Genomic DNA, 27,897 nt, shown 5'->3' with positions numbered 1-27,897 from the left:
GTGGTAACAGCCACGCACGACACAGCCTCTCTGGCACAGCGCTGATGAATTGTTAGGAAGAGGAACTGATTCACTTTGCTAAATCAGAACTGATGCCACAGGCACTATGAATGTTAGCATCCATGTAATTATGCAAAATATTTGTACTTTTATCTACATTAACTATGGTACAAGTGTACAAGATACAGAGGCTGTCAGAAAAACACCTACAACTTACCCCCAAAGAAAAGTTTCTTATCTCCTCAGTTCTCAGCATAAAAGAAAGGTGCAGTGACAGGCTCTGCACTCTGCAAGAGTAAATCTACTTTCCATAGCGTATCATCAGACATCATAAAATAGAGCAGGGTCTGGGGTTTTCTGCTTATTAACGGGAAGAGCTGGCTCGCTGTGCTGGGAGCAGTGCTCCTTTGGTTTCAGTGTGAACTGTGCAGCCGATGGGAAGAGGGAGATCACTGCCTCCCTGTGAAATAAGACATGAAGGTAACCACGAAGTCTGCACAAGGAGTTGGATAAATGAAATATGACTGAGATAAAAGATATAATGAGATGTCAGGCACAATTAACAGTCCCTAAATTCCTTCCTTCAGATCTAATGCTAATGAATTTTTAATTTATTTATATTTTTTAAACTAATTGAAAGGATAAGCATGTTTAGAAGTGCTAGTGTACCTGTTCCACTTGTAGCCATATACCTGTGGTGACACTGGACTTGTTGCAAGCTTGTAGTGCTGTTAGAATCATAATTCTCCCTATTTGGGGAAAAACTTAAATCTTAATAGTTTAAATACTAAATCATCCCACATGTTCAGAGCTGCCAAAGGAATTGTAGAAACAAGCCAAAGTATATGCTTTCATTTTCAGCTGTTTAAAGCCTTAATCTGAAATTAATTACATTGGGGGAGTGGGGGTGGGGGTGTTACTACAGAACACTAAAGCGTCAGCACTTGCTGATTTGAAGGTGACTTCTCAAAGAAGAATTTCTTAGGAAGGGTTTCAAGGTCAGTCACACTTACTTTTAACCAAAAAGGAGGCTGCTGAAAAAGACTCTGATCAACAAAACTATTGCTCCTTCACTTTGATTTCATAGTAGAAGACTTTTTCACTTTTTCCTGCTCATTGTTAACCAGAGAAGCTTCATGTCTATGCTCAGAGAGATACATGACCTTTGTGTCTTAAAAATTGTTAAGGTATCAACTCCATTGACAGAACAAACACCTTCCTTCAGTAGGCCAAATGGTGGCTGATGTATGCGTAGAGCCATGACAGTCTGAACAGAAAAACCCCACAGTCCTGGGAAAGATGCTGTTTGTTAATTAGGCCTGAGAATTCAACGAAATTTCCTCAGTATTAACATGGTTCTGGAAGTCAATACTAGTCAATACCAATGTCCAGGCAAGGTGCTCTTGTTGGCTAAATTCAGGTGAAGGCCATGTTCTAAGAACCTCTATAAAGCATGTTTCTCAAAATTGTTTAACATTTTAACTTTTTTTTTTTCTTTTTCCTTTTTTTTTTTTTTTTTCTTAGAAATTTCTTTTCAGAAGAGTGGTTTGGCATTGGGATATGTTACCCAGGGATGTGGTGGAGTCACTGTCCCTGGAGGTGTTTAAGGAAAGGGTAGATGGGATTCTTAGGGACATGATTTATTGGGCAATATTGGTTGTTGGTGGATGGATGGATGAGATGATCTTGGAGGCTTAGTGATTCTATGATTCTATTCTATATCCCAGAGAATTACTGAGAAGGAAGAAATTTGCAGATATCACAGAACAGCAGCTTATTCAGACTCTGTATATTTACAGCTTTCCCCATCAGGGGTTTGCCTCTTTCAATTAAGAGTCAGGAAACATATGAAAAATGCTTTCTCTGCCTCCTACAAAGATTTGGGTCAGCACAGGAGAGGCAGTGAAAGACAGCTAATGTACATGGGAGGAATTTGATTTGTATTGACTATCACAAGTAGCTTGAGTGCCAATGTGTGATTCAGATGGGAGACTGCCAAACTTCTGTGTCAACATCTCAGTGGCAACAATAAAAAAGAAGGGAGGAGAGACTACCACAGAGAGCAAGCTCTGGAAATAATCCTTCACAGTGTGACTTTGTACATCGTTAGACAAAGAAGGAACAACTAATTGAAGCATTATTTTCTTAACAGAAACTCACATTTTGCTCTCAGTTACATGTCAGCAACTACACCAAAGTAATTGGAATAACACCTCCAGCAGAAGAAGTTCAGATACCATGGTGATGAGTGCTAATAGAGAGACTGGTTAGATAAAGCAAGATGCATAGATGACAGATTGGTTCTGATACATACATTTTAAAAGTCAGAATGATGTTCACCTGTGTTTTTCTTCTGAACCAGGCACTGAAAAGGTTAGCTTTATAAGTCTTCTACCCAGAGCGATGCTCATTTGTGTGAATATTTTTTTATCTGTTTTAAAGCTTCAAAGATCCAAATTCAGTTTTCTTTGAAGCCAACAGGAATTTTACAAATATAAATTGTGATCTTGGTTATAAAAGCTCATTTGTTACAGGAAATTTTGTCAATATACTTTTCTAGAATGTCTGCTATATCATTAGAAAGACTTTTCTATGAAATACTAAAGTTGTGTAGGCCATAAGTTTTCAGATTTGACTAATGACACCTGGATGCCAATTCTGGAACATGGCTAGAAAATCTGCAGGTAAACCTAACAAGCATGCCTCTAAATGTTTCATTACTATGAATATTTGCTGAAGATCTGTTCCCTAGGCACTAACTACAGAGGATGGAAATTGATTTTAAAAATTCCCTTTTATATTTTCCCAGCTAAAATTCAAATAAAAATAACAAAACTGTTCTTGACTTTGATTTTTCTTTTCTCAAAACATCTGGAAGCATCTATTACTAAGTTTAAATGACTAACTTTGTGATTATTCTATGATAGGCCAAGCTGATATGAACTTTATTCTCCAAACTTTATTTCAGATCTCTGGAGAGTTATTATGTCTTGGAGGGAACTGAGCTGATTCGTCCAGAGCAAAAATCTGACTGGTTTATATGCAGTCAAGGCAACCAGTGTACGCTTGCCAAAATCTAGGTAATCCACTCAAAGGTGGCTTTCCACAGTATACACAAAGTATCTCTGTGAATATCTCTAGGCAGCATAAAGGAGGCTCATTTGGACCTCAAACATTGAGATTTCTTCTCTGTTGTCCTCTGAAAAAAGGCAGCTCAGCCATCTAGGACAACAGTAGCCTCACCTCCTCCTCTCCTTCATACCCTCAGACCTGGTGTCTTCTGGCCAGTGTTTACTCAGCAAGGTGTACACTGGCTGATGTATCCTCTGATCTAATGAAGTTTTGCATCTTTCACTAGCAGATTACTTTACAGAGTAGAACCTACAAAACTGATGCTGGCAAGAGCATTTGCTTACAACTGCTTGTAAGTCCCAACTGAGTTGTTCAGCCATTAACGTAACACAATGCTAACCTAGCACTGAAAAACAGCAGTGTGTTGAATTGTGATGATCATCAACCAGTTTCACTTAGAAACCTCCACGGGAAATAATGAAATGCTGTTGTTTCATATAGTTGAATAGTATATCAAAGCTTCATTCAGTGCAGAAGTACCAGTGTTCATCCAGAAAATAGAAGTGTAGACCTACACATAAAAGCACGCATGAATTTTTATAAATAACAGCTCAGCTTTATGAGAGTGCTTGCCGTTTCTTTTGTGTGTGTGTGGAGTACAGGCTTAAAGTCTCTCCTTGATGGTTTGCAACTGACAACTAAAATTATATGGTCTGACAGACCTCCTGCTTACAGTGGAAGGTCAGCTTCCATGTTATTGGGAATTACGCATTTTATAATCTTTCTTGGTAAGTGTAGGTTTCTTTAGCCTGGTCAGTTAGTACATTGTAGAACAAGTTCCACTGGACATTTCATTCAGGACGCCAATATAAAAGCCTTTTAAATTGGACATGGTGGGAAGCAGATTGTCTCTTTACATCGCAAAGCTCATTCAATGCAAGGCTTCAGCAAAAGATAACTGCTACAGGCATCTTCTAGCGATGTTGCATAGGCTAAAGAATTTTATTTCTTCTCCTCCTCAAATTATATTTTTCTATGATTTTGACAGAACCTTTTAAGCAAACAGCTTTGGCAGTACATAATGCTGAAGTGTGTTGCAAACTGAAGGGGTTTGTATTCAACATTATGAAATGCTGTGTTTGTTTCTCCTAATATCATAGATACTTCAGTAGAACTAGGAAGGGGTTTGGAATTTGGGTTATTTGAAGCTTCTTTGTGTTATTCCAGTATGTGTTAGGGAGTATCTCCTAAGAAATCCCAGAACAGAGCTGTAGACAGAGAGAGGCACTAAATGGCTTATATGGAATTGGTCTAAGCACTCTGGCCTTGTACATTACCCTCAAAGTCAATCTTCCTCAAATCGTTTGTGCTGTATACTTTTATCATAGGACCCAAAATTCACAAATTTGGCCTGAGTTCTGCTTTGCAGCTAGAAGCCAGAATTAATAGCACATTGCTGAATACTAATGGCTTCCCAAGTAAGGAAGCTCCTCCAAGTTTGTGCTAGCTAATGGATACACTGATAAACAGAGCAAGATGCATTAGTACAGCCAAGCAAGAAGCTTTAAGGCCTTGAACGGAAATGCTCAATTCATTTGTCCTGTTAGTTATATGTCAAGTGTTAATTCCACCTTGGAGGTAACTCAAATACCTCTAAATTCTTGGGCTAGATCTAGGTGAACTCACAGACAAGGCTCACAGGCTCAGGGACAGCACAACCAGACATGATTCCTCTATGCTATTCTTTGTGTTTGCTTCATGTCTGGCTAGTGGATGGAAGAATGCTATTTCCACATTAAATTCATGTATTTTGCTTTCCATCAGTCTACAAACTGGTACTGCAGTCATGTTTGGCAGTGCTCAGGTACCCAACATACTCCTCCCTGCTCTCTTCCAGGAGGCACAGCTAAATGGAACAGGTTTGTCCCATTTATACAGCAGGTCTTTGTGTGCCAGCTCTGCTTCTTTCAGGTTCGTGTTCCCAGGTGCAGTGTGTGCAGCTGGGGTGTGGGCACTGGTACAGCCCCCAAGCCCTGCTGCAGGAAAGGCAGGCTTTGGCAGATGGACTGGGCAGACAGGTAGGCAGAACTTCAGCTGCTGCGGTTACATTTGTCACCAGATATAACTCACTATCTTTAGGACTGTTGCACTTAATGTGGGAGACAAATTACAGCAGAAGTTATGAAGCTGTGCATACAGCTCATCTTTCTGCTTCTGACTGATCAAATGCTTGTGCGTGAAAGATGGGCCAGCCATACAAAATACCAGCTCCCATTACAATGATGACACTGGCTTGTCTTCTAACCCAGTTGTCCTATTTTTACAGCATCTTGACATCTGACAGGCAGCAGCAGATGTCAAGGGCATAAAAGCTTGGCTTCAGTGACCAGTAATTAACAGTAGCCACAGCATCTCTTCCAAGGACACAAAACTTGCTCATCTACAAAGATAAAGAAACGTAGGGCTGGACCTCCCAGCACTGCCTGTGGCTCTCTTTATTATAGGATGGAGCTCATATATTCAGCCATCTACCTGTGGCTGATGGAACACATTCCTGAAGACGATGGATACCACAAAGTGACAGAGAAGTTGTGTGAGAGCCGAATGTCTTGGCCGTGGAGTCATGATATAGCTGGACTCCCAGCCAGGGATGTGACTGAGGGCTGGGTTTCTTTGCACAAGTGGGGAACATCCCTGGTCCCCAGGAGTCTTGGTCCTTGGATCTAGGGGGAGATCAGACACCTCTGACTCCCACCCTCTGCAGAACTGGCTGCTGAAGTGCCTGCAAGTCAGCCTAGGCTGCATGCAGTTGACTTTAGATGGAACATCTGCATGAGGGATGTTTCAATCTGCTTTAGCCTCTCTCCTTGCACCTAATCAGCCCTCTTATCTTGGGGGAAATCATTGCAGAGAGGTGTCATGATGTCAGGAGCTTTCTGTGCCAGCTCCCCCTCCCAGCTAAGCCAGAAGTAGCTTCCCGTCTCAGGCAGACTGGGACATCATCCATCCCATTTTCCACGACTGTAATCCTAGCAGTGTTTATTCAAGCATAGCCATGCTACAATTAGAGCCAAGGGCTTTAAACATCCAAATGATGCCATTGGCAGAGCTCATGCTCCAAAAAGTGAACTGCCAGCACCTCCTTTATGATTTGTGCAGCCTTTTCCCAACCGATAATTGAAGTGCCTTAGTGTGGTCTTGAAACTAAGTGGAAGAAAAGGCTTTTTCCAGTCTCACCTCTGACTTTCATGTGCTTCCCCAACTCCTTCAGCATACCTGGTCTCTGGGATTTTTAAATAACTAAATGATTGAGCAGGCCTTCTTTTTCTTTTGAGGCTTTTAAACTCTCACTCAGGCAGAACAATCTCCTATCTGAATGCTGGGTGAAGTCCTGAACACTGCCTCCAGAGCCAGAAGAGAAACAGCTTGAATTCCTCTGGAAATTCCTCTCCGTACAGCATGTCAAAAAAACCCCTCTCCAAATTTGTCTCCTGCTGATGTACAGAAAACCCATCCTGTTCATGCTGGCACGGCAGCAGCCACCCCCAGGAGGGAACTGCTTTGCAGCCTCCAGTGGCTGCTCCAGAAGCATATGCCTTGCTTTAAAGCGTGGATGCTTCCACTGAAATCAAACCAAGCCTTGGCACTTCTGGCTCAGTAAATATGATTTCACCACTAATTCTTACATGACTAATTATCTTTCTGATTTCGCCTTTTTTCTTTGAAGGGATTTTTGCTCATGCCGCCAGTATCCTGAGGCTTAAACATAAAAAATATTCCCTGGAAAATGCATGTTAAAGCTAGTTGTTAGCAATCGAATGCAGACAGGCTTTTTTCTTGTCCCAACAAGCCTCTGATGTCTGTTAGCTGACCTGTTGCTGTATTCAAGACATTGCAGCTCCCAGTCCTCATTAATCAGTGGTGAGGAGCAGGGCAGGGCAGGGATGATGCCCATGCAATGCAGCCCCAGCCCAGAGATATCAAGAAACGAGGCTGCTGCTGGGTGCAGGATGGTGCTGAGGGAGGAACCCGCCTGCCATCGCCTGCTTTGAGCTGAGCAAGAAGTTTGCTGCTGTTTTAGTACAGAATGACTTCCTTTCCTGTGCCATGTTTCAGGGTTTCAGGGTTTCTGTGTGTTTAGTGTAAACTCATTTTTTCGGAATGTTGTGTTTAACTTCATCCAAGCTTTATTTATTTATTTATTTATTTATTCATTTATTTTCTCGGTTAAAACTCTTAGCTTTTTTTTTTCTTCTTCTTTTTTTTTTTTTTTTTTTCTTTCTTTTTTTCTTTTTCTTTTTTCCTCCTGTAAGCAAACTGCTCCATGAAACTTCACTTGCCTTCTCATACTGAGGAAAAGCCAGGGAAATTACTGCTAAAGCAAAGCAGCCATGTTAAATTTCTTGTGGACCTGAATTCCAACAGTGAGAAAATTTGAAGAGTATAGAAAAATCAAAGATGAGAAATCACTGCCTGATCAATTTTGCAGTTGAGCAAGGATCATTTAGAATTTGACAATTTATCCAGTTGATACCAAGTATGTATTTTACAAGAACATTATACGTGACAACCTCAGCACAGAACAAACGTAAATGTGCTGGGGCAATATGAGGGTCACTTTATCAAGATGTCCCCCTGGGGAATATATTCTGTTCTAGATTTGACCAAAAGCAAGCAGGCAAAGGGAAATTCCCTCTAGATTTGCCAGTGTTTCTGGATTTCCATCCCAGGCATCACCAGGATGGCTTTTATCTATTTAGTTCAGGTGCAGATGCCCACCTACCCTGTGCTCTTGAGCAGCACCAGGAGGCTGACTGGTGTTGGACTGATGGATATTCGGGTGATACAGACTCAGTGAGTGCTAATTCTCCATTTCTTTGGGACATTAGGAGGTGAATTTGACATTTCTGGTTTGTCTTCAGGTTCTCCTAAGCCAAGACAGGCATGTGTGATGAAGCTTGTTCTCTCCATTCAAAGGTAACATAACAATATCCCCAGGCCCCAACCACTCTCATAAATTGAGTCATTGTGGCCAGGTCAGATGCAGTTATTTTCTGGAGTCCTTGGACATTTACAGCTGCCTGGCAGCGACTTCAAGCACACATGACACCAAGGCCAGCCCAGGCCTAGATCAGCTCAGCATCTCACAGACACAGCCAGTTCCCTGGCAGTCCCACGTGTGCTGCATTTATCCCCCTCGCACCCACACTTTGGCTGCAGCCACAGGCTCAGGACTGTCAGCACTGCCGCTTCCAGCCTCCTGCTGCATGGTGGGCCAGTCTGGGCAACGTGCTCCTCACCTAATTATTTTTTATGTGGTGAGATGGAAACATAAAAAGACAGGTCCTTCTTTAGCATGCAATTAGGGGTCACTTTATATGGGCCATGAAATGTTAATGGAATTTAGCAGCTTATAAGTGTTTTCTAATTGCAAATAATTCATTGTAACTTAATGAATGTCTTGTTTATGCCTGCCATCTACATTCCCACACTTTCTTAGGCTTATCTTAAGGTCCTCCTTGCAGTCCTCATGCAAATTGTGGATGAAAATATTCTTCTGAGGGCAGCAGCGGATCTCAGGGTACCTGGACTGCCCTTGGAGTAAGGCTCTTGCCTCCACCTCAGCAAAACTCTTTCCCTGGGGATTTGGATTCTCCAGAGCTCTGAGTGGAAGCCTTGAGAACACAGAGAACTACAGTATTCTGTATGAGCAGCTGAGTTTAGAGAGAAACAGGAAACATGGGCTTATCAGTGCCTGAATGCAGAAGCCTGGAGGAATAAAAGAAACACACCCCACTCCCAAACTGTTCTACTGCTTTTTCTGTTTTCCTTTTCCTTTTTCATCTTCTTGTTTTAGCCCTGATGGCTCTTTGTTTTAGTCTTGCATTTCTGATGAAGTGTGTAGCCCAGACCAATTCTCCTGAGCTAAAGCAGCCTATAGTTTTGATGAATCTGGATCTAAACTCTCTCATTCACATCACGCCAATCTCTGGCTCTTTCACTTTGAGCCTGCTGTTCGGTATCTTAAAGATGGGAGCAACAATCTCTGTGTAGGCACAATGCCTACTGAGTTCACTGGGAGCTGCTTGCACTTGCCCTAGGGTTGCAGAGCTTTCAGTGTTTCCACTGTTATTTTTGCTGTTTCCCATCACCTTTCTGAAGAAGGGAAGAGCAAAGCAGCAGGTATGTCTCAAACTGGCCTCCCTAACAGTGGTCATCTACAGAGATCCAAAAATCAAATCAGAAAGAGAAAACTAAAATGGAAATGAATGAGGCGTGTTGAGTTGAGGCCTACTCAGACCTTTCTGTGTTTGGTTATTTTTCCCCTGCAATTTTGCTAAGTCTGTCTGGACACAGGGTTTCCATCCTGGCACTGCAAAACACCCAAGCCCCATCTGTGTGGCAGAGCTGTGCCCCACCACGCTGGGCCTGGGGGCAGGGCCCACCATGGAAGCGTTAATTCAATGCCGTGCTAAAGGCCTCCTGTGGAGCTCAGAGGCCCGTGTACTGCAGAGCCTGCACAGCATCAGGCAGGACAGCCCCTTTTTGTAGGCAGGCTGCAAAGAATTAATGTAAAAGCAGGATGTGGCCTTTACATCTGTGATTTCTTTGTTCCTGTCATTAGCCTTTAAACACAACTGACTGTACTTGTGCTTTACCTTCGCATAAAACCAGTGCAGTGGGGAGAAAGGTGAGCGGTAGTGACCGTCCTGCTGGAGCAATCCTTTGACCAAAAGCCTTTGACCAAAAAGTGCTTGTGTCTGTCACTTGAACAATGACATGTGGCGGTTCAATGGGGTTGGAGGCTACTAGAACAGCTGGAGTTTGCCAGAAACTGTTTCTTTTAAACTTCCTTAGCGTGCAACTCCTGGCATGCACTCTTAGATGTCTTCTGGCCAGGAGCGCCCAGCACTCGTGTCCTTGCCCTCACCCTGGCAGGGCTGTGCTACCAGTTTGTTTTTCCTTTGCCTTCTAAACTGTTCACTGCAGATTAATCCATAAATAATTCACTGCATGTTGCATTCTGTGCTTAAAAGTTCATTGTGTAGGTGGTGGGTTGTGGGTTTTCTTGGAAGTGACAGTGCTTTTCTCCTTTCTTTTTGCTTTGTTCATGTGTGTGTATAGCTCTCAGAGCATTCACAGCCTGATGGCTCTACTATAGCTGTTTTTCTATTAGCCTCTTTATGTTAGATGATAGTTATTTTCAAATTTGGTTATTATAGTTTAAGAGGGTTTTGTTACAAAAAAAACCCAAACCTCTCTTTTGAGATTGGGGTTTATTGAAATAACCAAATGCTTTTGGAAGGTCCTACAACCAACACAGAAATGCATGTTATTCAGAAATGGGTTCCTCCCATTCCCAAGCAAGCATGTCTGTGTGCACATACACTCCTCCTAAGCAGGCGCTTATTATTAGTCAGACTGCTGATACTGGAAAGCAATGCAAGTTTTTGGGTGTCCAGCTCTCACCCTGCATTTGGCATTTGGCTGCTGCTGGGATGGTTTGCAAAAGATTGTGCTTGGGGAGGGGGCACATTTAAATTAACGCAGCCCTTCCTGCGCCCAGTGTTAGCTTTAGCACTGCTTATTACAGCCCTGGGGCCTCAGTTTGTTGCTGTCAGAGCACTGAAACCCATATGAATGTGTTATGTGGGACACAGCGGGGTCACACCCTTAGCTTGCTCCTCCTGAGAGATTTCTTGCTTTCTGTGGGTATCCTGCTATGGGGTACCCTGCATTTGCTTGGCTGCATCCCAGATACAGCATCATTTTCCAGCATTTGTATATTGTTTCTTTAATCTTTTTTTTTTTTTTTTTTTTTTTTTTTTTTTTTTTTTTGTCGTTACATCTCCCCAGTCTGGCAAAGCAGATACAAGAGCTGTAGTCAATGTGTAAAAGCCCACCTCAATCACACAGAGCATCCTAAGGCTGACTTGGAGCACTCAGATGCTAAGCTGAAATTGTAGGTAGAGTTTATGGCATGCAATGCAGATATATTTTGTCTGAAAGGGTGCTGAAATAACAAACAGCACTGGGGCCTTCCTGTCTCCCGTCTACTTGGGAGTTGCTGCCATTTATAATACTTGCAGGTGGGTCACAGCCAGGCAGCAGCATAGGCCCAGGGCTGTTGAGGAAGGTGAGATGGGAAGAGGAGCCCCACAAGGGGTCCAGCCCCAGCAGCAGGAGGAAACCAAGCCAAATGAGGTTGTTTGAGAGATTTCAGTGGTGTTTTGTGCTATTCCCTCCCTGCACGCACCCACTGAACGGGGCCAAGCAGATGGTACAGGCATTCCTCAGTGAGGAGGCAGTGGTGTGTGTTCTGCCTGCACTGCGATGTTTCTTTTGAGACTGAAAGCAGAGGCTAGAAGTAGGGGAAAAAATGTCCCTGTAGGTGTGAAGGGGAAAATACCACAGCTGGTGTTACACAAGCTTGGTTGTATGATGGCCTGAAGCAGAGCTGTTATGTGAAGGCCTATTCACAAACCCCAATTGTGAAAAGTGCAGATCATATCAGTAATGTTTATTACAATAGCCTGATAGTGTGAATCACATATTTAAAGACTACCTACACTCTGCTTTTTATTCAGGAATGACTGCAGAAAAAAAAAAGCCAAGTTTCAGCTGCTGGCCAGACTTCTTGCTTTTTCTCTATTAAATGAGGCCATATAATTTTCCTCAGGGATACATTTGGCACTGGAGCTATTTAGGTCTGAACCCTCATCACTAAATTCAAGAGGATTTTTCTGCTCAGTTTAAGGACAGAAGAAGCAAGGTCACAGCACCGGAGAAAAGCTGTTAAAACAGATACTTCTCATCACTGATTTTTGGACTCCGTTCATAAAAATAAAAATAATCACCCTGATTTAACAACTGAACTTCCATAGCAGAAACTTGTCTGTACTAGATGTAGATGAAAAATACAAAAATCCAGCTGCACATAAAATTTTAAAATGTTGAAGTTGTTATCATTTTACAGAGTATGAAATGGATTCATTTGGACTCAATGGTTCTTTTCTGCTTTTGTGATTTTTTTTTGTTTGGTTGATTCATCTTTTCTGCTAGCTAGGGAAAAAAAAAAAAAAAAAAAAAAAAGAAGAAAGACAGAATGAATTACCTATAGGGATAGAAAGGAAAGAAAGCAAGAATCAGGAAGTACTTCTTAAAACCGGAAAGGCAAAAAATCTGGGAAGAAATTGCATTTTGATAATTTTCCAGGGAGTGGATTTCGCAAAATGAAACCTGTTTTTAACCAAAGCTTTCCAGGCTTTCAAAACCACTTAAAATATCATTGATACTGAATACCACCACTTAGCATTTCTAATATAGGGGCACGGCAAATACTGCTGCTAAGGATGAATTTCATAACTACTCCCTGCATAAATCGCAACACACGTGAGGCAGCTGAGGAGGAGTTTGCTGGTGCTGGTGAAGGAGGCAGCCATTGCCTGCTGTGGCAGTGCTGGCTGCATCTCCTGCTGGTGTTGTGCAGTCCCCGCCAGCATGGTGCTGAAATGGGGTTAATTTATGAATCATTTCATTGTCAATTTGCTAGAAATTGCAAACTCAGGCCAAGAATGACACCTGAAGTTCAGCTGAAATATGTTTTTTTTTTTTTCTTTATTTTTAAATATTTTTGTTGTTGTTATTTGTTTGTTTAAAACTGCAAACAGTCCAAAACCCAGAGAGCAAAAGACTGTGTGTGTCCGCCGAACAGACCTGTGTGAACTTATTTGAAGCCTGGTAAACAGTACCTCTCCCAAACGGGTAAACACGTATCCCTGCAGCCTGGACTCTGGCAGTATCTCAGCTGTGATGACTGGGCTCACGCTCTGTGCATTTGGAAGGCACGCACGTCTTTTCAGCCGGACTGAATTCTTGCTATTCGTTCAGCTAATGAGCCTCAATCAATGTTCTCATTTACCGACAAAATCCATGGTGAACAAGTTCATATTTAAAATCCAGCTCCTGCAAAATGCCCTCACAAGTGATTGCCTGGCATGTGCAGAGTCACCCTGAGCATCTGATTAGTTAGCCAATTAAAATAGAACTGATGGATCATTAAAGCAACCAGTTGGTCCAAGCTGCTTTTTTTTTTTTTTTTCCAATTTATTTTTATTTATTTATTTTCAGGCAGACTTGAGCTCATGCTCCCCACAGTGTGTGCAGGCAGGGGCTTGTTCCTGGATGTGTGCACCTGGCTCTGGTCCCCCCTAGCCTGTGGAAACCCCAAGGTGCTGCTGGTTTGGAGCACGAGCAGCACCAGTTCCACCAAGAAATGATCCTCGCTGAGAGGTTTGTGGTGCTCAGGCAGGATCTCAGTGCCCACAGCACTGCTTGGCTGAGACACTCCTACTGTACAACAAGGGCAAAGCTCAACCAAACTGTAAATAAGCAAGACAGTAACTCAACTTTCCCCATCATTTCTTCCTCTACGGCATGTTTTGGTGTGAATATATCCAGTGACTTGATGCTGTGAAACAGATCACTCATATGAAGCAGTCTGGCACATCCTATGGACACACAGATACATGCAGATAATACAGACATATCTTACAAACACATCCTAACCGTACCCTACAGACAAATGAGTGTTTGAGGTCTAAATCGTATTTGTCAAGCTCATAGAAACAAAAAAACTCAACATCTCTTTCCTTCTTAACAATCATTATTTTATTAATATATTTTACAAGATTGCAGTTGAAATCATTTAAATACAAATTTTTTTTTATACAGAAAGTGTAATAAAGTTAAAATAGTTCCTTGTGTAATTCATAGCATTATTGCAATGCTTACAAAATTTTGCATAGAGTGTGCAAGGATTGATGTTATTTGATACAAAAAAGCTTTATATTTTCCCACACAACCACACACATACATAAATTAAAAAGAAAAAAGCCAAACAAATCTGAATTTCTTAATGAGAACTATGATAAGACTTTAAATTCATTTCGTCCTGTTTACAATATCAAGGTCATTGGTGGTTGATATCAGAGTAGAGGTCAGACAAGGTATTTTAACCATCACAGATGAAAACTGCCATAGCATATGGGTCATGCCTTTATGCTACTGTTGTAGATGAGTGGGGACTTGCTTCAACTCACACTGAATGTTGTTCTGCTGTTGGGTCTAATTACGCGGAGCATGTGTTGGGTTAATATCAGCAACTCTATCGGCATTCGTGCACAAGGAAACTAATTCGATAAGGGGTGGGCAAAAACTAAAATAAATTAAAATAAAAAATCAAACGGATCTGAGTCAGATCCAGCAGGTCAATCCCTTCCCTGCACCCAGAGTACTGCACAGTGCAGATCCAGATCGAGATCTGGCTCATGGCTCAGGAAAAGCTCTGATCTAGGGAGAAATCCGGGTGTGAGTGCTATCAACCAAGCCCTTCTTTGATAAACACCGGGTGTGATAATTGCTCAGATCTGCTCTTTATGAGGCTTCTGGCATGCTCTCACTCTGCTGAGCAAGGGCAGGATTTGTTACTCCTAACTTCTGTACTCTCTCTGAAAACCCACAGGAGGGGACAAGAAAGCAAATTCCTCCTGCAGTGTATGCTCTGCGGAAGCCACTCCACACACAGTGTAGCCCCGACCATGGGAGCAGCAGAGCCTCAGAGCCCTGGCGAGACCTCCTGCTGCACGTACTGCTCATGAAATTACCTGGCTGAGCATGGATCGTGGTGGTTTAGACAGGGTACTCAAATCTTCAGGGGGAAACCCTCAGTATAGGTTACCTGTGAGTTATGCAGAGCCCCATCCTGATTTACACCAGCTACAGAGTCAAGAGCCTGTCCTGTGAAAGCTTCTGCACTGCTCCAGCCCAGCCTTGCAAGGCAGGCACCGTTCCTTGCTGCTGTTTCTAGTGCAGAGGACCTGGCAATGGGACGGAGATCAATGAGAAAGGGCAAGGCCAGCCCTCAGCCTCCCCACCTCACAGGCTGCCCAAGGGCAGGCAGCGTACCAGGGGCATCCCCTGGATGCCTTCAAGGTGATCAAGGCCTTGTTAAAACAGCAACCAATAACCACCACCATAATTTATACCACTTAGACTGCATGTACACATCCATCTGTAAAATCATTAGCATTGCCAAAGTGTTTCATTAGCTGCTACATCAAAAATAGCATTGGTAGTGAGTGCGCAAACCCAGAGGAGGACCCAAATGAAGACAAAATTAGCAGGCTCTTGCTTAGTGGAGCAGCTAACTCCCTGCTCTGCAGGCGGCTATCCTGGGAGAAATCTCGCTGTAGTGTTGGGGGTGGTGGTGTTTGCAGCTAAGTAAGTGTGGGAGAAACTCTAACAGCAACATTTTTTCAACTATAATCCAGCCTTCGGTAAAAATAGAACCACCCACAAATAATTATTCTTCTGCTCTCCAGCGTAAGCCTGCCTCAAGATGTTTCAAGGACTCCGTTATGAGGAAATCTTTAAAAGAACAAAGAAACTACATTGCTTTAGAAAGAGATAACGCATTTAGCTGTAGGCAGGCTTCAGAAAGCTTTATTTCCTATCAGTGGTTAAGCCTTTAGTATGGGGCAAAAATGTGAAAGAACAATGCAATTCTAAATTCTTGCTACATGCAAAGATGCACATGACCTATGCATTGCAATGGGCCTATTCCTGTCATAGTGAAAGTGTTAGAAATAGTGAGACTTTCTATTTGGGATGGACCTGATGAAAGGCTCCAACATGTCCTTTTAATCTTGGAAAAAAAAAAAAAGACATTTTTACTAAGGCTGCAGGTTTTTATCTAAAGCATTTGAGAGCAGGAAACAATGTAAATGCAATACTTCTGCACAAATTTTTCCTTCTGACATTTTCTCTTGCAGGCGGAAAGATTTGACAAACTACATATTGCGTCACAGTGAACACATCCTTCCTACTTTTAAGTACTGGTTAAAAGCTAACAAAACTCACCCTGTCCATGGAGATGAGTGGCCCCAAAGGAAATGTGGCTTCATCTGACCAGGCAGCCCACTGCTACTGATTTACCAGTGGCAGGAGATCTCAGCCACCACAGACGTCGAGCTGTAATAAGGTGAGACATTTCCTGGAAGTGACACCAGAGCTGACTTTCCTGCAGTTTTTCCTGTAGTTTTTCCTACAATTACACTTGTAGCAAATTAATTTTTAAGGGACTCACATCTCTAGTTTAAAGTGACTAGGATAGGAAATCTCAGTGGTACACTATGGTTATACTTTCTTGTTCACTTCAGAAAAAAATCCTGCAGCTTTAAAATATCCATGTTTTCCTGCATAAAGAAAGCGTGTCACTTTTCACAAGGGCACAATGCAATTCAAGTGGCAGGACAAGAGAGTTTTAAATGATAAAGCCTCAGGGCTGTATGTGCATAACCATGTGCTTCTCAACCACAGTAGATTTAAAAGCTTTCTAAATACAAGCTATTCACTATAATTTCCATCCAAGCCCCAAGCCATTGTGGTTATTGTGGACGGAAACAACACCCTAGCAATCTTATCCAGCCCAGGCTGTAAGTGCTTTCAGTGACAGCAATTCCACTGTGCACTAGGAAAGATCAAACATAATTGCTACCATATTTAGTAAAATGGATGTTATTAATTTAAAGTATAATAGTGTAAACAGACAAAGAAGTTTGCTGCATTACCATGATTAGGGTGATGTCTCTTGCCATTTCTTCCCTCTCCCTCCTACCTGCCTTCTTTAATTTACTCCGCTCCTGCTTGAATAATCTCATCAGCCCCACATCAGTGTTTAACCCTGCTCCAATCACAGCCATAAACTTGGCTGCATCAGTGGTGAAAACACCGCAACTGCCATGGAGTATTTACCCAAAAGGCCTACATTTCACCTTAGTGCTACTGCTTCATGCTTGATGCTTGCTGATTTTGGTCTTTGGAGGCATGAGAAGCTGAGATGGCATTTGGGGACCACAGCCACCTGAACACAGCCCCGTGTGTGTGGCACAACACCGGCTACCAAAACATTACACAGCAATTTCAGAACTGACAGGAAAGCTTAAAACAGGGAAAACGGAAATGTTACTGTGATTGCATTCCTCAGCAACAACAGCAATGAGAATAAAGAAGCTGCTGTGTTCAGATTTGAAAAACACCAATCTCTTGATTGCCAGAGCTTGACAGGAATGCTCCCTGCATCTGCTCAGGTGATTTCAGGTGATTTCTGGGTGATGACATTTCCAAATTTAAAATGTCAGCTGTTAAAAAACAAAACAAAGCAAAACAAACAAACAAACAAACAAAAAAAAAAAAACAACGCACAAAAAACACACAGAAAAAGAAAAACACACGCACACAAAAAAAAAACAGCTCCTAACTTTCTTATTTTTACTACATGCACTTTAAAATGAAATCATTAAATCATTACAACACAGTTCTTCTTCTTCACCAAGCAGGGTATTAAGAATTCTTAAGACTGAAGATTCAGATGGCTTTACAGGAGCCATCCTTCTCTTGCTCATGTCCTCTCTGAAACAGAGCCCGAGAGCCCCATGCCTGCCTGCCCTTGAGAAATCCACAAAGCCCCCCTGCCAAAACCTACCAGCATCTCTCACTGGCTGATGCTCAAGTGCAGGAAAGTGCACAGCCAGTAATATTTCCTCAGTTTATTTATACTTTTAGCCTGGGAGCATGTCTTTTTTTTTTTTTTTGGCTATTTCTGCATGTTTCAATTTTCAGGTAACCTTACTCTCTGTATACATTTAAAGAACTTCACTTTATTTCCTTTCCTCCCTGTTAAGGAAATTAAAGTTTTCCTGCCACTGTATTCTCTCAAATGCAGCTATGCAATAAACCTGTATTTCTCCTGGCCAGTTCCAAAAAGCACCATTAAAGTTAATGCATTTCAGGCATGAGGGCAACCAGAGAAGGGATTAATTTCTGTAAGTCTTTGGTCTTTGTCTCACTGTCTTTTGCAATGTGAAACTTAAAGCCATAAGAGCAAATAGAAAGAAAATTGTATGTGAGCATGTGAATATATATATGTGCATGCGTGCATGTATTTTATGACAACAAAAGTTAATTTCCTTTAAAATCGTCTGTCACTGCAAACCAGGTGTGATGCAAACTGACTGGACATCTTCAGAAGTTCCATAGGAATTGCTCCTTAGTCTTGAAACAATTTCTAGGGAGGGTTTTCTTGACATCATTTTGCTGTACCACATATTGCAGATGGTATTTTTAGGCTCATGCCTTATACTTCTTTGCTTGTGCAATACGATATTTATAATTGAGGGAAAAAAAAAAAACATAACTCTTAAAATACAGATGTTTGACAAGACACGACTGAGAGAAACAAATAAAAATCACTCCTGCACATGCTTAGTTTTCTAAAAATGTATACCTAGGAGAGGCCTTATACCTATTTAAGTAGTTACTGGCTTTCCCCTTTCAAGGAATTCCTTTAGTGTTGACATTTCTTTTTACTCTAAAGCTGCCCATTTCACTGACTACCGGGTAAGATTCTTCATACAAGAGTAAAAACAAAACAAAACAACAAAATAAAACAAAACAACAACAAAAAAAACCAAACCCAAATACATGGAGAATGGATACAGTTGTACAATTGGTATTAGGATCTCTTTTTTTTCTAACGGCAAAGTCTTTTTGCTTTAACCCTCCCCACATCTACAAAGAAGTGTCATACATGACATATGGCTCAGGTACTGGAATACAAGTAAGCACTGACAGCCATTTTCCCGACTGTGTACTGCAGTGTAGCATTTAAAGCAAATTTAACAAGGTCCCAAAGCCCTGTAAAATCAAGAACTACAACACATAAAAGCATTTATCATTAACTGGTTGCCTAAGGTATGTTGACGTTGGTATCACAGTCCCTTGATCAGCATTTCGATGTTTTTAATGCACATAGCTGCAATGCAGGATTGCACACAGTGCAGAGTCAGAGGTCAGCTCCACAGCCACCGAAATAGCTGGCAGTGTCTCCACCGGCATCAGTGCCACGAATTTTCACCCATCAAGCTCCTGCTGTAGCTCAGGCTGTGAAGTCATTGGGGTCTCTTCCACTGAGCTTGGTATAAACAAATTCACCATCCACCCCAGCCTTGCCTTAGTGTTGAGAGGTAAAACTAAACTCTGATTTGAGATAAATGACATCTCCCCTAATAGCAAATGCTCAATTGAACAAAATTGCAGGCCCAATTCATAAAGAAATACACAAACCATTGTTGTTTTTTTTTGGCATTTATCAATGGCAGGTAGAGCATATGTACAAAATGCCAGGCAGGGAGGTTGCAACATGGATGAACTCAAGGAAAACCAACCCATAAAGTAAAGCAAATGTGAGTGGACTCCAGGCAAGGCAGGAGGAATAGGGAAACTCATGCATCTGCCTCTTGGAACAGGTGAGGTGGCCACTCCACCATTGCCCCCAGCCAACAAACTATGAAACATGAGATAGCTGGATGTGTTTGCATGCCGCTTCTTAAATAAAGTGCCTTTTTTTCCCCTGGGATCTCAGACCTGCAGTCCTGTTTGCTCTGGTTTGCCACTCACTGAACAACAGGGGATGAGTCATGAGGCCAGGGCAAGAATGGGCATCATCATCCAAACCGTGGTCTTAACACACAAGTGGGGCTTAGATGGTTTTCAAGTCTCCATATAGGTTCGATCTCTTTAGCAACACAGCATATCATGTTATGCTCTTTAAGATGGGAACACGATTGTAAAATATATCTAAGTAACCAGAACTCCTTTACACAGGCATAATTAAAGTCATGTCCAAGAAGATTTCTGCAGATAATGGTACTTTGTAGTGATGGCACGGATGTCTAAGGCTGTTCCCTAACAGCTCCCCCATAGATATTCATACCAAAATAAATGGCTGAACGTCCTCAGGCAGTTTCATAGCGTTCCTAATACGAGAAGGTGATAACCTCGTCCAAGAGCTCAGCTGAGAAGACCAACCACTCAGAACAAAATTGCTGGGAAAGCAGTGCTCAGCACAGCAGCTAAATGGTGTGTGGGGATGAGGACTGAGCCAGCAGACTCCTGGGAGCAGAGCATGGAGATCAGAAGGCAGCATCCCTGGTGGATCAGTCCTTGTGTTCAGCCCCATGTTTCTCACTAGCACTGACACCCCAATGGAAGAGAAAGTTAATGCAACTCGTTTTCTGTACAGGATACTCTTCCTGCAGCAGCTGTCTTCACAACCACTCAAGTGCTTGTGCATGCAGGATTTGTTTATGAATTGGGCCATGCTTGCTATAAGGTTTATGATCAGTATTAAATGAAACAGGGAAAAAATTCCACAGTAAATGTAGGACTATGAATGGGACTTCTGTTGTGGTCCCAGAGGTAACGTACACAGTATTTTGCTGTATATAATATGTTAAAAATAAAATAAAATAAAAAATCGGTATCATTCTTGGTGCCCCTACAGTCTAAATGCATTTAATTAACATCTAAGTTGCACAACCGGATCCCAAGACACCCTCCTGTCCCTCCCCCCAGATGAACTAGTTTTAGTAACAAGATAAATATGATGTGCTTCTCCTTGCTGAGTGCATTGACTTAAGGCATAGGCACAATTCCCCTCTTTGAACAGAGATGGTATAGTCCTGTGTCCCAATACAATTGTTATCCTGGGTGACCCTTTGCATTCGAACATTGACTCAAGACATAATAATTACAGGAATCATTCATTAACAAATAGTTTGAATTCATTCGTTGATCTGAAAGCATCACTGAAATAAATGTAAATCACTCAATACTCTTTCAGGAATAAATTTTATGGGAATGTTGCTTTGTTAGGCAACGTCTAATCCAAAGTTCATAGAAATCTTCCAATTGAATCCAGCCAATTTTGGATTAGGCCAGAATAGATCATTTAAGAAAAATAAATAAATAAATCAAACCCTGGTACTCTCCAGACCATACGAAAATGTGTGGAAATATGTAAAAAAAAAAAAAAAAAGAAAGAAAAAAAAAGGAAAGGGCTAAGTTACTTCTAAAAATTATTTTCAGCTACATTTTATCTTCAAAATTGCTTGAGGAATACCAGCTTTGCTTAGATATGACTAGGGATGGGCACAGATCTGTCATATTTGCATACAAGGTAATATTTTCAATAGCATCTCAGTGACTTAGAAACCTTACGGTCCTTGTGAGATTTACTGTGAATTGAGCACCTTTGTGACAATTAGTTCATTGTTTTTCAAGGATTTTTGCATGCAAAATGGATGCAGTTATGGGTCAGAATTCAAAAATCCGGGCTCTTCTCAGTAATTTTCAAAATTTTAACACGGGAAATTATGTTACTGGATCAGATGCATGTTTTATCCAGTAAGGAAAAATGAACCCATGAAGAGATTCAACCACAGAGTTTTTTGAACTCAAATTCCAGATGAACCACCATCCAAAGCCTTTGCTTTCCAGTAATCTGAATTTGTCACCGTCTTTATAGATTCTTGAAAAAAATAATAATCTGTTACATTGTCAGCGTCTCTGATATTTGCAATCTCTGTAAAATTTATGTGATCTTGGACTGCATATCCTGAATAGAAGGATGACAAAAATTCTGGTATAACATTCATATTATACATCCAATTTGTAGGAACTTCTATGTTTCTATGGAGAGAGTAGGCAATTTTCTCTGTTTCTGTAGGTATTGGTAGGTAATGTCCAAATCTTAAATCTTACCTTCACAAGGTACATTAGGTCTTTTCAAATTTGAAGGTGGTAATAGAGAGCACGAAGGGTGATCCAGGACACCTGTTAACTAAAGAGGTTCAAGGCTTTTCTATTTCAGTCCAACCTTCACTTTTTTTTTTTTTTTCCTCTTTTTTTCCCTTCAAGAACTAAATACAAGGCTAGTTCTGTTAGCACAGAGATGACTTTAGGTTAAGGTTAGAGCTGATGAGTCACACCTGAATAGCACAAGGCATCCACTGCAGGTGAAGGCAAGAATCAAATCTTTTCATCAAACGCTCACTCCAGCAAGAAGATCAGGACTTTCCTACTGGCCAGGTAGAATCCATCTCTCCCAACAGGGAGTGATGCTTCAGGTGAAAATTAAAGAGTGTAGTTTAACCGCAGGTATCTTGGATCACTCTAGGCAACCAGCACAGCACATGTGGCCATTTTGTTTTTCTCATGCCACTGATTTAATGGTGCAAAAATAATCAGAGATGCTACTCTCCCCTTTGTATGTTGGTGGGTCTACATTTGGTTCCAGGGTCTTGACCAGCCAGCAATCCCATTGCTCTTAGAAGATGATCAAAAACAAGGGGTGATCATTAGACTATGTAATTACAAAAGGGTCCAGGGGAGCATCAAGTCCAATTCAGTAGATCGTACCAGTAAATTTTGGTGGGGGAAAGAGAAATGCTACAGAAATGTAACAGGGTCACCCTGGGATTCCTTGTACTGAAACATCATTTTACACAGAGGATATATATAATTTTATATATATATTTTATATATATATATATTCACACACACGCGCGCGCACACAAAAAAAGTCTTTGATAGGCTTTCTGTGTTCTAGTAAAAATAGTTGGCAGCTGCAATCTGCGAGACCAGAATTAGCTTTTGTGCTGCCTGCAATGCCCCACTGCAAATTGTCTCTCAAAGGCAGACGCTTGTATTTATCTGGCAGGTCGAGCTAGAGCCTGCCTGAGACAGAAATAACCTCCCATTGGGACACACACAGAGCTCGTAGATTTTTTGCCTGGACCCTGCAGAAGAGGAAGATCCTTGAGGCAAGTTAGGTAGTTTGATTTTTGCAGAATTCAATGTTATCTGAAGTCGGAGAAGGAGAGAGAGAGAAAAAAGAGAGAGAATTAGTGAAATCTTTGTTACTGCTGTTAATTTAGATCTTGTGTTTAAGGAAGCATCCTTTGGACAACTGGGCTGCTACAGAAACTTGGCAGGCAAATGTGTGAAGCTGGGGAAAGTCTGATATAAATCTGGGTGAGTGTATTACCTGCCTTTACTGTGAGCCTCCTAAGACCTCAATTTTTTTTTTTTTTCTGTTAATCTACCCACTCTGTTTTCATAGCTTTGGCATGTCCGTGCCTGGGTTAACCCTTGCAGCACCCAGCAACATGCCTCATTGCCTGGGGAAGAATATACAGTTCAGCTCCACACAATAACCCCTCTCCTCTGCTGGGACTTCTGGCACTGTGATCCCCTTTCCTTACAGGCTCATGGCTCTGACTTTTAAGTATATTTTATGTAGACATGTATATACACTTATGTATATTAAAAAATATTTAAATTCCATAACAGACCCAAATTTCTCTTTACAAAACAGCACATAAAAGTGAACATGTGGCAGCTCTCAGACACGTGGCAGCTGCAGGGAAGTGTTGTAATATTACTGAGAAGGGCAGCGTCAGATAACCTGCAGTCCAGGATATTACAGGGTGATTGACAGTATTTGCTCTTATCTTGCAATTACAGAAAAAATTGCCACTTCTGTTTTAGTATCCAATCATCTAATCGCCTGAAAGAGACAGGTCAATATATGCATTTTAAAGGCAAATTAGTGTTGAAAACATAGAGAACTGCTTGCAGTCATGAAATGCCTTGGATTTCAATTGTAGTATATTAGGTAGGGGTTTTTGTTTGTTTTGCTTTGTGTTCTGTTGTTTTGTTTTAAAACCCTGATCAGGCTTCGGAATATATTAAAATGCCAACATTTAGAAATGACAGGAATTGCAGTAAGAATCCCAACCCGTGAATCACACCGAAGACAGGAAAACATCAGGCCATGTTGGAGCTCTGCTGGTGGCAGGTTTGTGTTTTATGGGAAGCCTCCTGCCAAGGCTCTCCTTGTGTTCCCCATCATGCCCACCTTTCAGTGTCTTCCACAATTGTGGCAGGATGAAGGAATGAGAACTGGTGTGCACACATATTCGTGAGACACCAGAAGAGGCTTAATTCAAGACCTATTTTACTTTTGTTCTGTTATCAGTTTTAGATATTCTCTCTTTCCCTTTAGAAGCTTCCCAGTGTAACAACCTCTGTCTCCTAATATTCCCTTTCTTTCCAAAATGAAAACATCAGCTACAAAAGCTTGTCAGATCAATACAGGTGAATTAAGCTCTTCTTATAGAAAAATGTATGATAAAAGATTTAATTATGTTGGCCAAGTAAATCTTGTTTTAAAGTGACAAGGAAACAAAGAATTTAGGAGCACTGTGTACTTTACAGCTGCATAAATTTGCTTGAACAACAGATGCTATTATCCAAGCACTTTAAAAATAATGAATCAGCCTTCTCCATAGAGTGAGCCTTGTTTGCATATGATATGTTCAATCACTCCTAGCACAGCCTAAGCTAGGAAGGCTGCTTCACCAGTGCTTTTAAATGACTGTTTCAAATGGAGCTGCTAAGTGAATCTTATAAATTTTATAAAACTGCAGATCGGGGGCTTGGTTTGCTTTTGCCATAAGGCTTGACACTCTTCGCTTACCTCTCCATCTTTGGATTCCAGCTTGAGCTCTGTCCTGCACGTGGCTTTCAAGCTGCCGGCCTCAGCGTTGATCTCAATGCCTTTCGGAGCCTCCATCACCAACGCGCGTGTAGGTGATTCCAGTCTGCAACAGAAAAGGGAGTTACAGAGCCTGCTGGGTTCAATGTGCGTGCTTAACCTCAGGCTTGAACAGCCTGGCTGCCCATTGCAAGGCAGCTTAGGACCTACTGAAGTTCAGATCCATGCCTGGTTTAGTCAGTGGAAAGCAATCATATTGAAGAAATCATGGTAAAATACATCACAAATTCAATCTGCTAACAATTCACATCAACTTTCCTACGCCAAAAATTCTGGAATGAGATGCAGGGTGCAATAAAGCTTCCCCTGTGATCAGCTCCCTCATACACAAGCTCACATTTGTAACTAATGAATACTAATGGGGGATATTAGCAAAGCAGTGTAGCTACACAGAGAGTGCAAGCACTTTTCCTCCTGAAACCACTGCTTAAACAGGAAAAAATTCATTCTCATGACTCCCTATAATGTGAAGTATAGGAAAGTGTAATGACATAAGAAAACTGATGAAAAAGATGCAGACGCCCCCAAATTCTTTGACCTCAGTCCTACGCTAACATCACAGTGCTCACAGCCAGCACCCTCTGCAGTGCTTTGACCCCTCCTAACTGTGGATATGCCAGAGATATCTGACAACCCTATTACAGCACTGGCTAAACACAGCCAAACCTTTCAGTTCAGGCAATTGAGGTTAATGCTTTAAGATCCAGAAGTGCAAGGTTCAGTCTTTCTTGCTAATCATTCCTTCATAGCTCTTGTATTCTACTTGTCTCTTCTCTTCTTTATAAAACAGTCTCTTATTACTTTCTGTATTGAAAATAATAATAATAAAAAACATTTCACCCTCTCCAGGAATGTGCTCCTAGTTGACTTTATCACAATTTATTTACTGTGCCATCGGAAAATCCAGACTATGGTCTCACCAGCTGAAGTGAGCAGGAAGACTTGAACAGAAAAGCCTCTGCTTGGGGTGCTTTGGTCAGGCAGCAGAGATCACGGTGACAAAGGAAAATTCAAGGGCAGAATCCAACACCCAGCTTTCTTGGGCATCTTTTAGGATTTGCTTGCATTACTGCAGCAGCACTTCAGCTGTTTCTCTGCTCTTCATATATAATCATTTGTGCCAGTAAGTGTATTCTTAAATGGACTCCTGCTGGTACTGAGACAACATTATGGGAGACAGGGAATTCGGCTGTATTTATTGCAGCCAACAGTTCAATAAAGCAGAGGCACGGTTTCCTCTGTGTGGCACTTTCCAAGTTATGACTTTCCCTCTTGTTGGTGTCTTCATATTGCTGGGTTTCAAACACCTTCCCTTAAGACCCCAAACTCATCCGTAATTTCCTGGCTGACTCAACTAAATCTAAATTTCAGAGGAGTGAGGGATATATAGCCCAAGGAGCAAGCACTGTCTCATGGTTAGCAGCCTCTGCACAACTATTCTGAGATGCTTTTTGTTTGCTCTCCACAGGGGAGTTACATCCTACATAAACCTTCTTCTGATCCCTCTGCTGGTATCACCCCTTGGCTGTTTCCTGTATGAGGAGCCTAAGGTTAAAACTGCTGGTATTTTATTTATTTTATTTTATTTTATTTTATTTTATTTTATTTTATTTTATTTATTTTATTTTATTTTATTTTATTTTATTTTATTTATTTTGTTTTGTTTTTTCCTGATTGAATTGCAGATTGTATAGAGGAAAAAAAAAGCCTGCAAGCCTGCAAAGAATGACTGACATGACGTAGTGCTACCTGAGATGTGATTCCCTCTGACCTCCCAATTGCAATAGCTGCCTTTCCAGAATCTGCAGAATTTCTTTATGGCAAAAATAGTCATAGCACACAGCCTTAGGGCTCCGGCACATGCTCTCTGGTGGCTTTCATTACAGTGGCCTAACATGCTGTCTGCTCCACATTTTCACTGGAAATTTCTACCCCAGGATACAGTGTGCTCTTATCCTTGGTAGCACAGCCCACAAGCTGGTGTCTACTCTGAAAACTAAGGACCCTCTGCTTGCACTGAGCCCCCAGGATCGAGGTGTCATGGCTGGGATGCAGGCACACATTCCCTCCTGCTGCCTCTGCTCCAGAGGCAGGATCCTCCAGAGGAGAAGCAGATGTCTGGGGCCAGTAATGTCTTAAGTCACTGTAGCCAAATTCACCAGAGGATGTGTCCAAACCCCGAGACAGCTGAGCTAATCCAAGGATAAAATAATTCCCAGGAACCATAGCCAGACAACTCTTCAGCTCTCCAGCATCCTAGTGGCTCTTCAATTTCTTTGATGTCTTGGCTGTCTCAACATATTTGTTCATCTGTTAATCTTGTAGCTTCTCTGCCCACTGAGAAATAAATCTTGTAAGTGCAAAACAGCGCTCAGACACCACAGTGCAAATGCAGTCATCTGCAGCAGCAGCACTCGAGTCCCTGCCCTTTGCGGGAGCAGCCTCTGACTCCCCCACCAGTGCTCTGCTGGAGCGTGTGAGGAGCTGGGAAATAGGAGAATAATTTCCCATGATGGGGGGATCAAGAGGGGACCTTCTCCTTCCATACCTTCCAGTCCTTGTAACCTCAAAATGAGTTAAATTTGTGCTTTGAACAAGCTAACAAGCGCCTGGGAGTTTATTAGATAACATCACCCCAAAGTTTTAACCTCTTTTCATGTCTAACAACGAGAGTGAGCTGTACTCCCTCCTCCACCCAACAGAACCCCACAGGCAGGATAATCTTAAAAAACAGTGATGAAAACCCATGCAATTTTAGACACATTCTAGTCCCTACACAGCTCCTTACACCCTGGAGACATGTTTTCCTCTCAAGCATCTCCTGATAGTCCCTGGTGTGATGTGGGACAAGCATTCAACACCCTGCAGACCCACATGTGTTTTTAAAGTTAGCTGAGCTGAGCCCCCCACTCTTATCATCCTAAATCACTAGATCAGACAGCTGCAATCTTGCTGACATGCTGAATTAACCAAAATCCATCTTTTTAATATTAAAAATAACATTTTGAAGCCCAGAGCTTTTTTTCTTTTTCTTTCTTTCTTTCTTTTTTTTTTTTTTTTTTTTTCCTTTCCTTCCTTTTTTCTTTTTTTGTTTTGTTTTGGTTTTAAGAACCTTAAAACTATGGAAATGAATGCAAGTACTTGAACAGCAAAGTGCAGCTCTTCCAGTGCTGAGAACCTTGTGCTTGCAGCCTGAGTGGTTTTGTACTTATGCTGTGGGCTTGGAGCCTGACTCTTCTCTCTCACAGCGGTGTAACTCCATTTGCTTGCAAAGGACTTTTGTCCCAATTTATGCTCCTGTAAGC

General features: G+C 41.7%; 1 protein-coding gene and 1 long non-coding RNA gene across 17 annotated transcripts in view; one reads left to right on the top strand and one right to left on the bottom strand.

Moving 5' to 3' along the window:
• Positions 1 to 8,540, top strand: part of LOC137864426 (uncharacterized) — a 33,450-nt gene extending 24,910 nt beyond the window's left edge. Inside the window, exon 3 of the long non-coding RNA XR_011101507.1 lies at positions 7,995 to 8,540. This is a non-coding gene — a long non-coding RNA (uncharacterized lncRNA). The remainder of the gene's footprint in view (positions 1 to 7,994) is intronic.
• The window catches only part of SGCD (sarcoglycan delta), a 365,120-nt gene that overhangs the window by 3,035 nt on the left and 334,188 nt on the right, over positions 1 to 27,897 (bottom strand). For 15 of the 16 annotated variants that reach the window (XM_068698499.1, XM_068698509.1, XM_068698507.1 and 12 more), the window contains one exon: positions 24,515 to 24,638. In XM_068698499.1, the coding sequence (XP_068554600.1) occupies positions 24,515 to 24,638 (124 nt within the window). Of the gene's footprint in view, positions 1 to 13,720; positions 16,154 to 16,187; positions 22,837 to 24,514; positions 24,639 to 27,897 lie in introns of those variants that run through there. The other variant, XM_068698511.1, reaches the window with a different exon arrangement.

The sequence above is a fragment of the Anas acuta genome, chromosome 14 (genome assembly GCF_963932015.1).
Source record: "Anas acuta chromosome 14, bAnaAcu1.1, whole genome shotgun sequence".
NCBI lineage: Eukaryota > Metazoa > Chordata > Aves > Anseriformes > Anatidae > Anas > Anas acuta.
The sequence above is the reverse complement of the archived record's forward strand: the minus strand, read 5'-3'. Positions and strand labels throughout refer to the sequence as shown.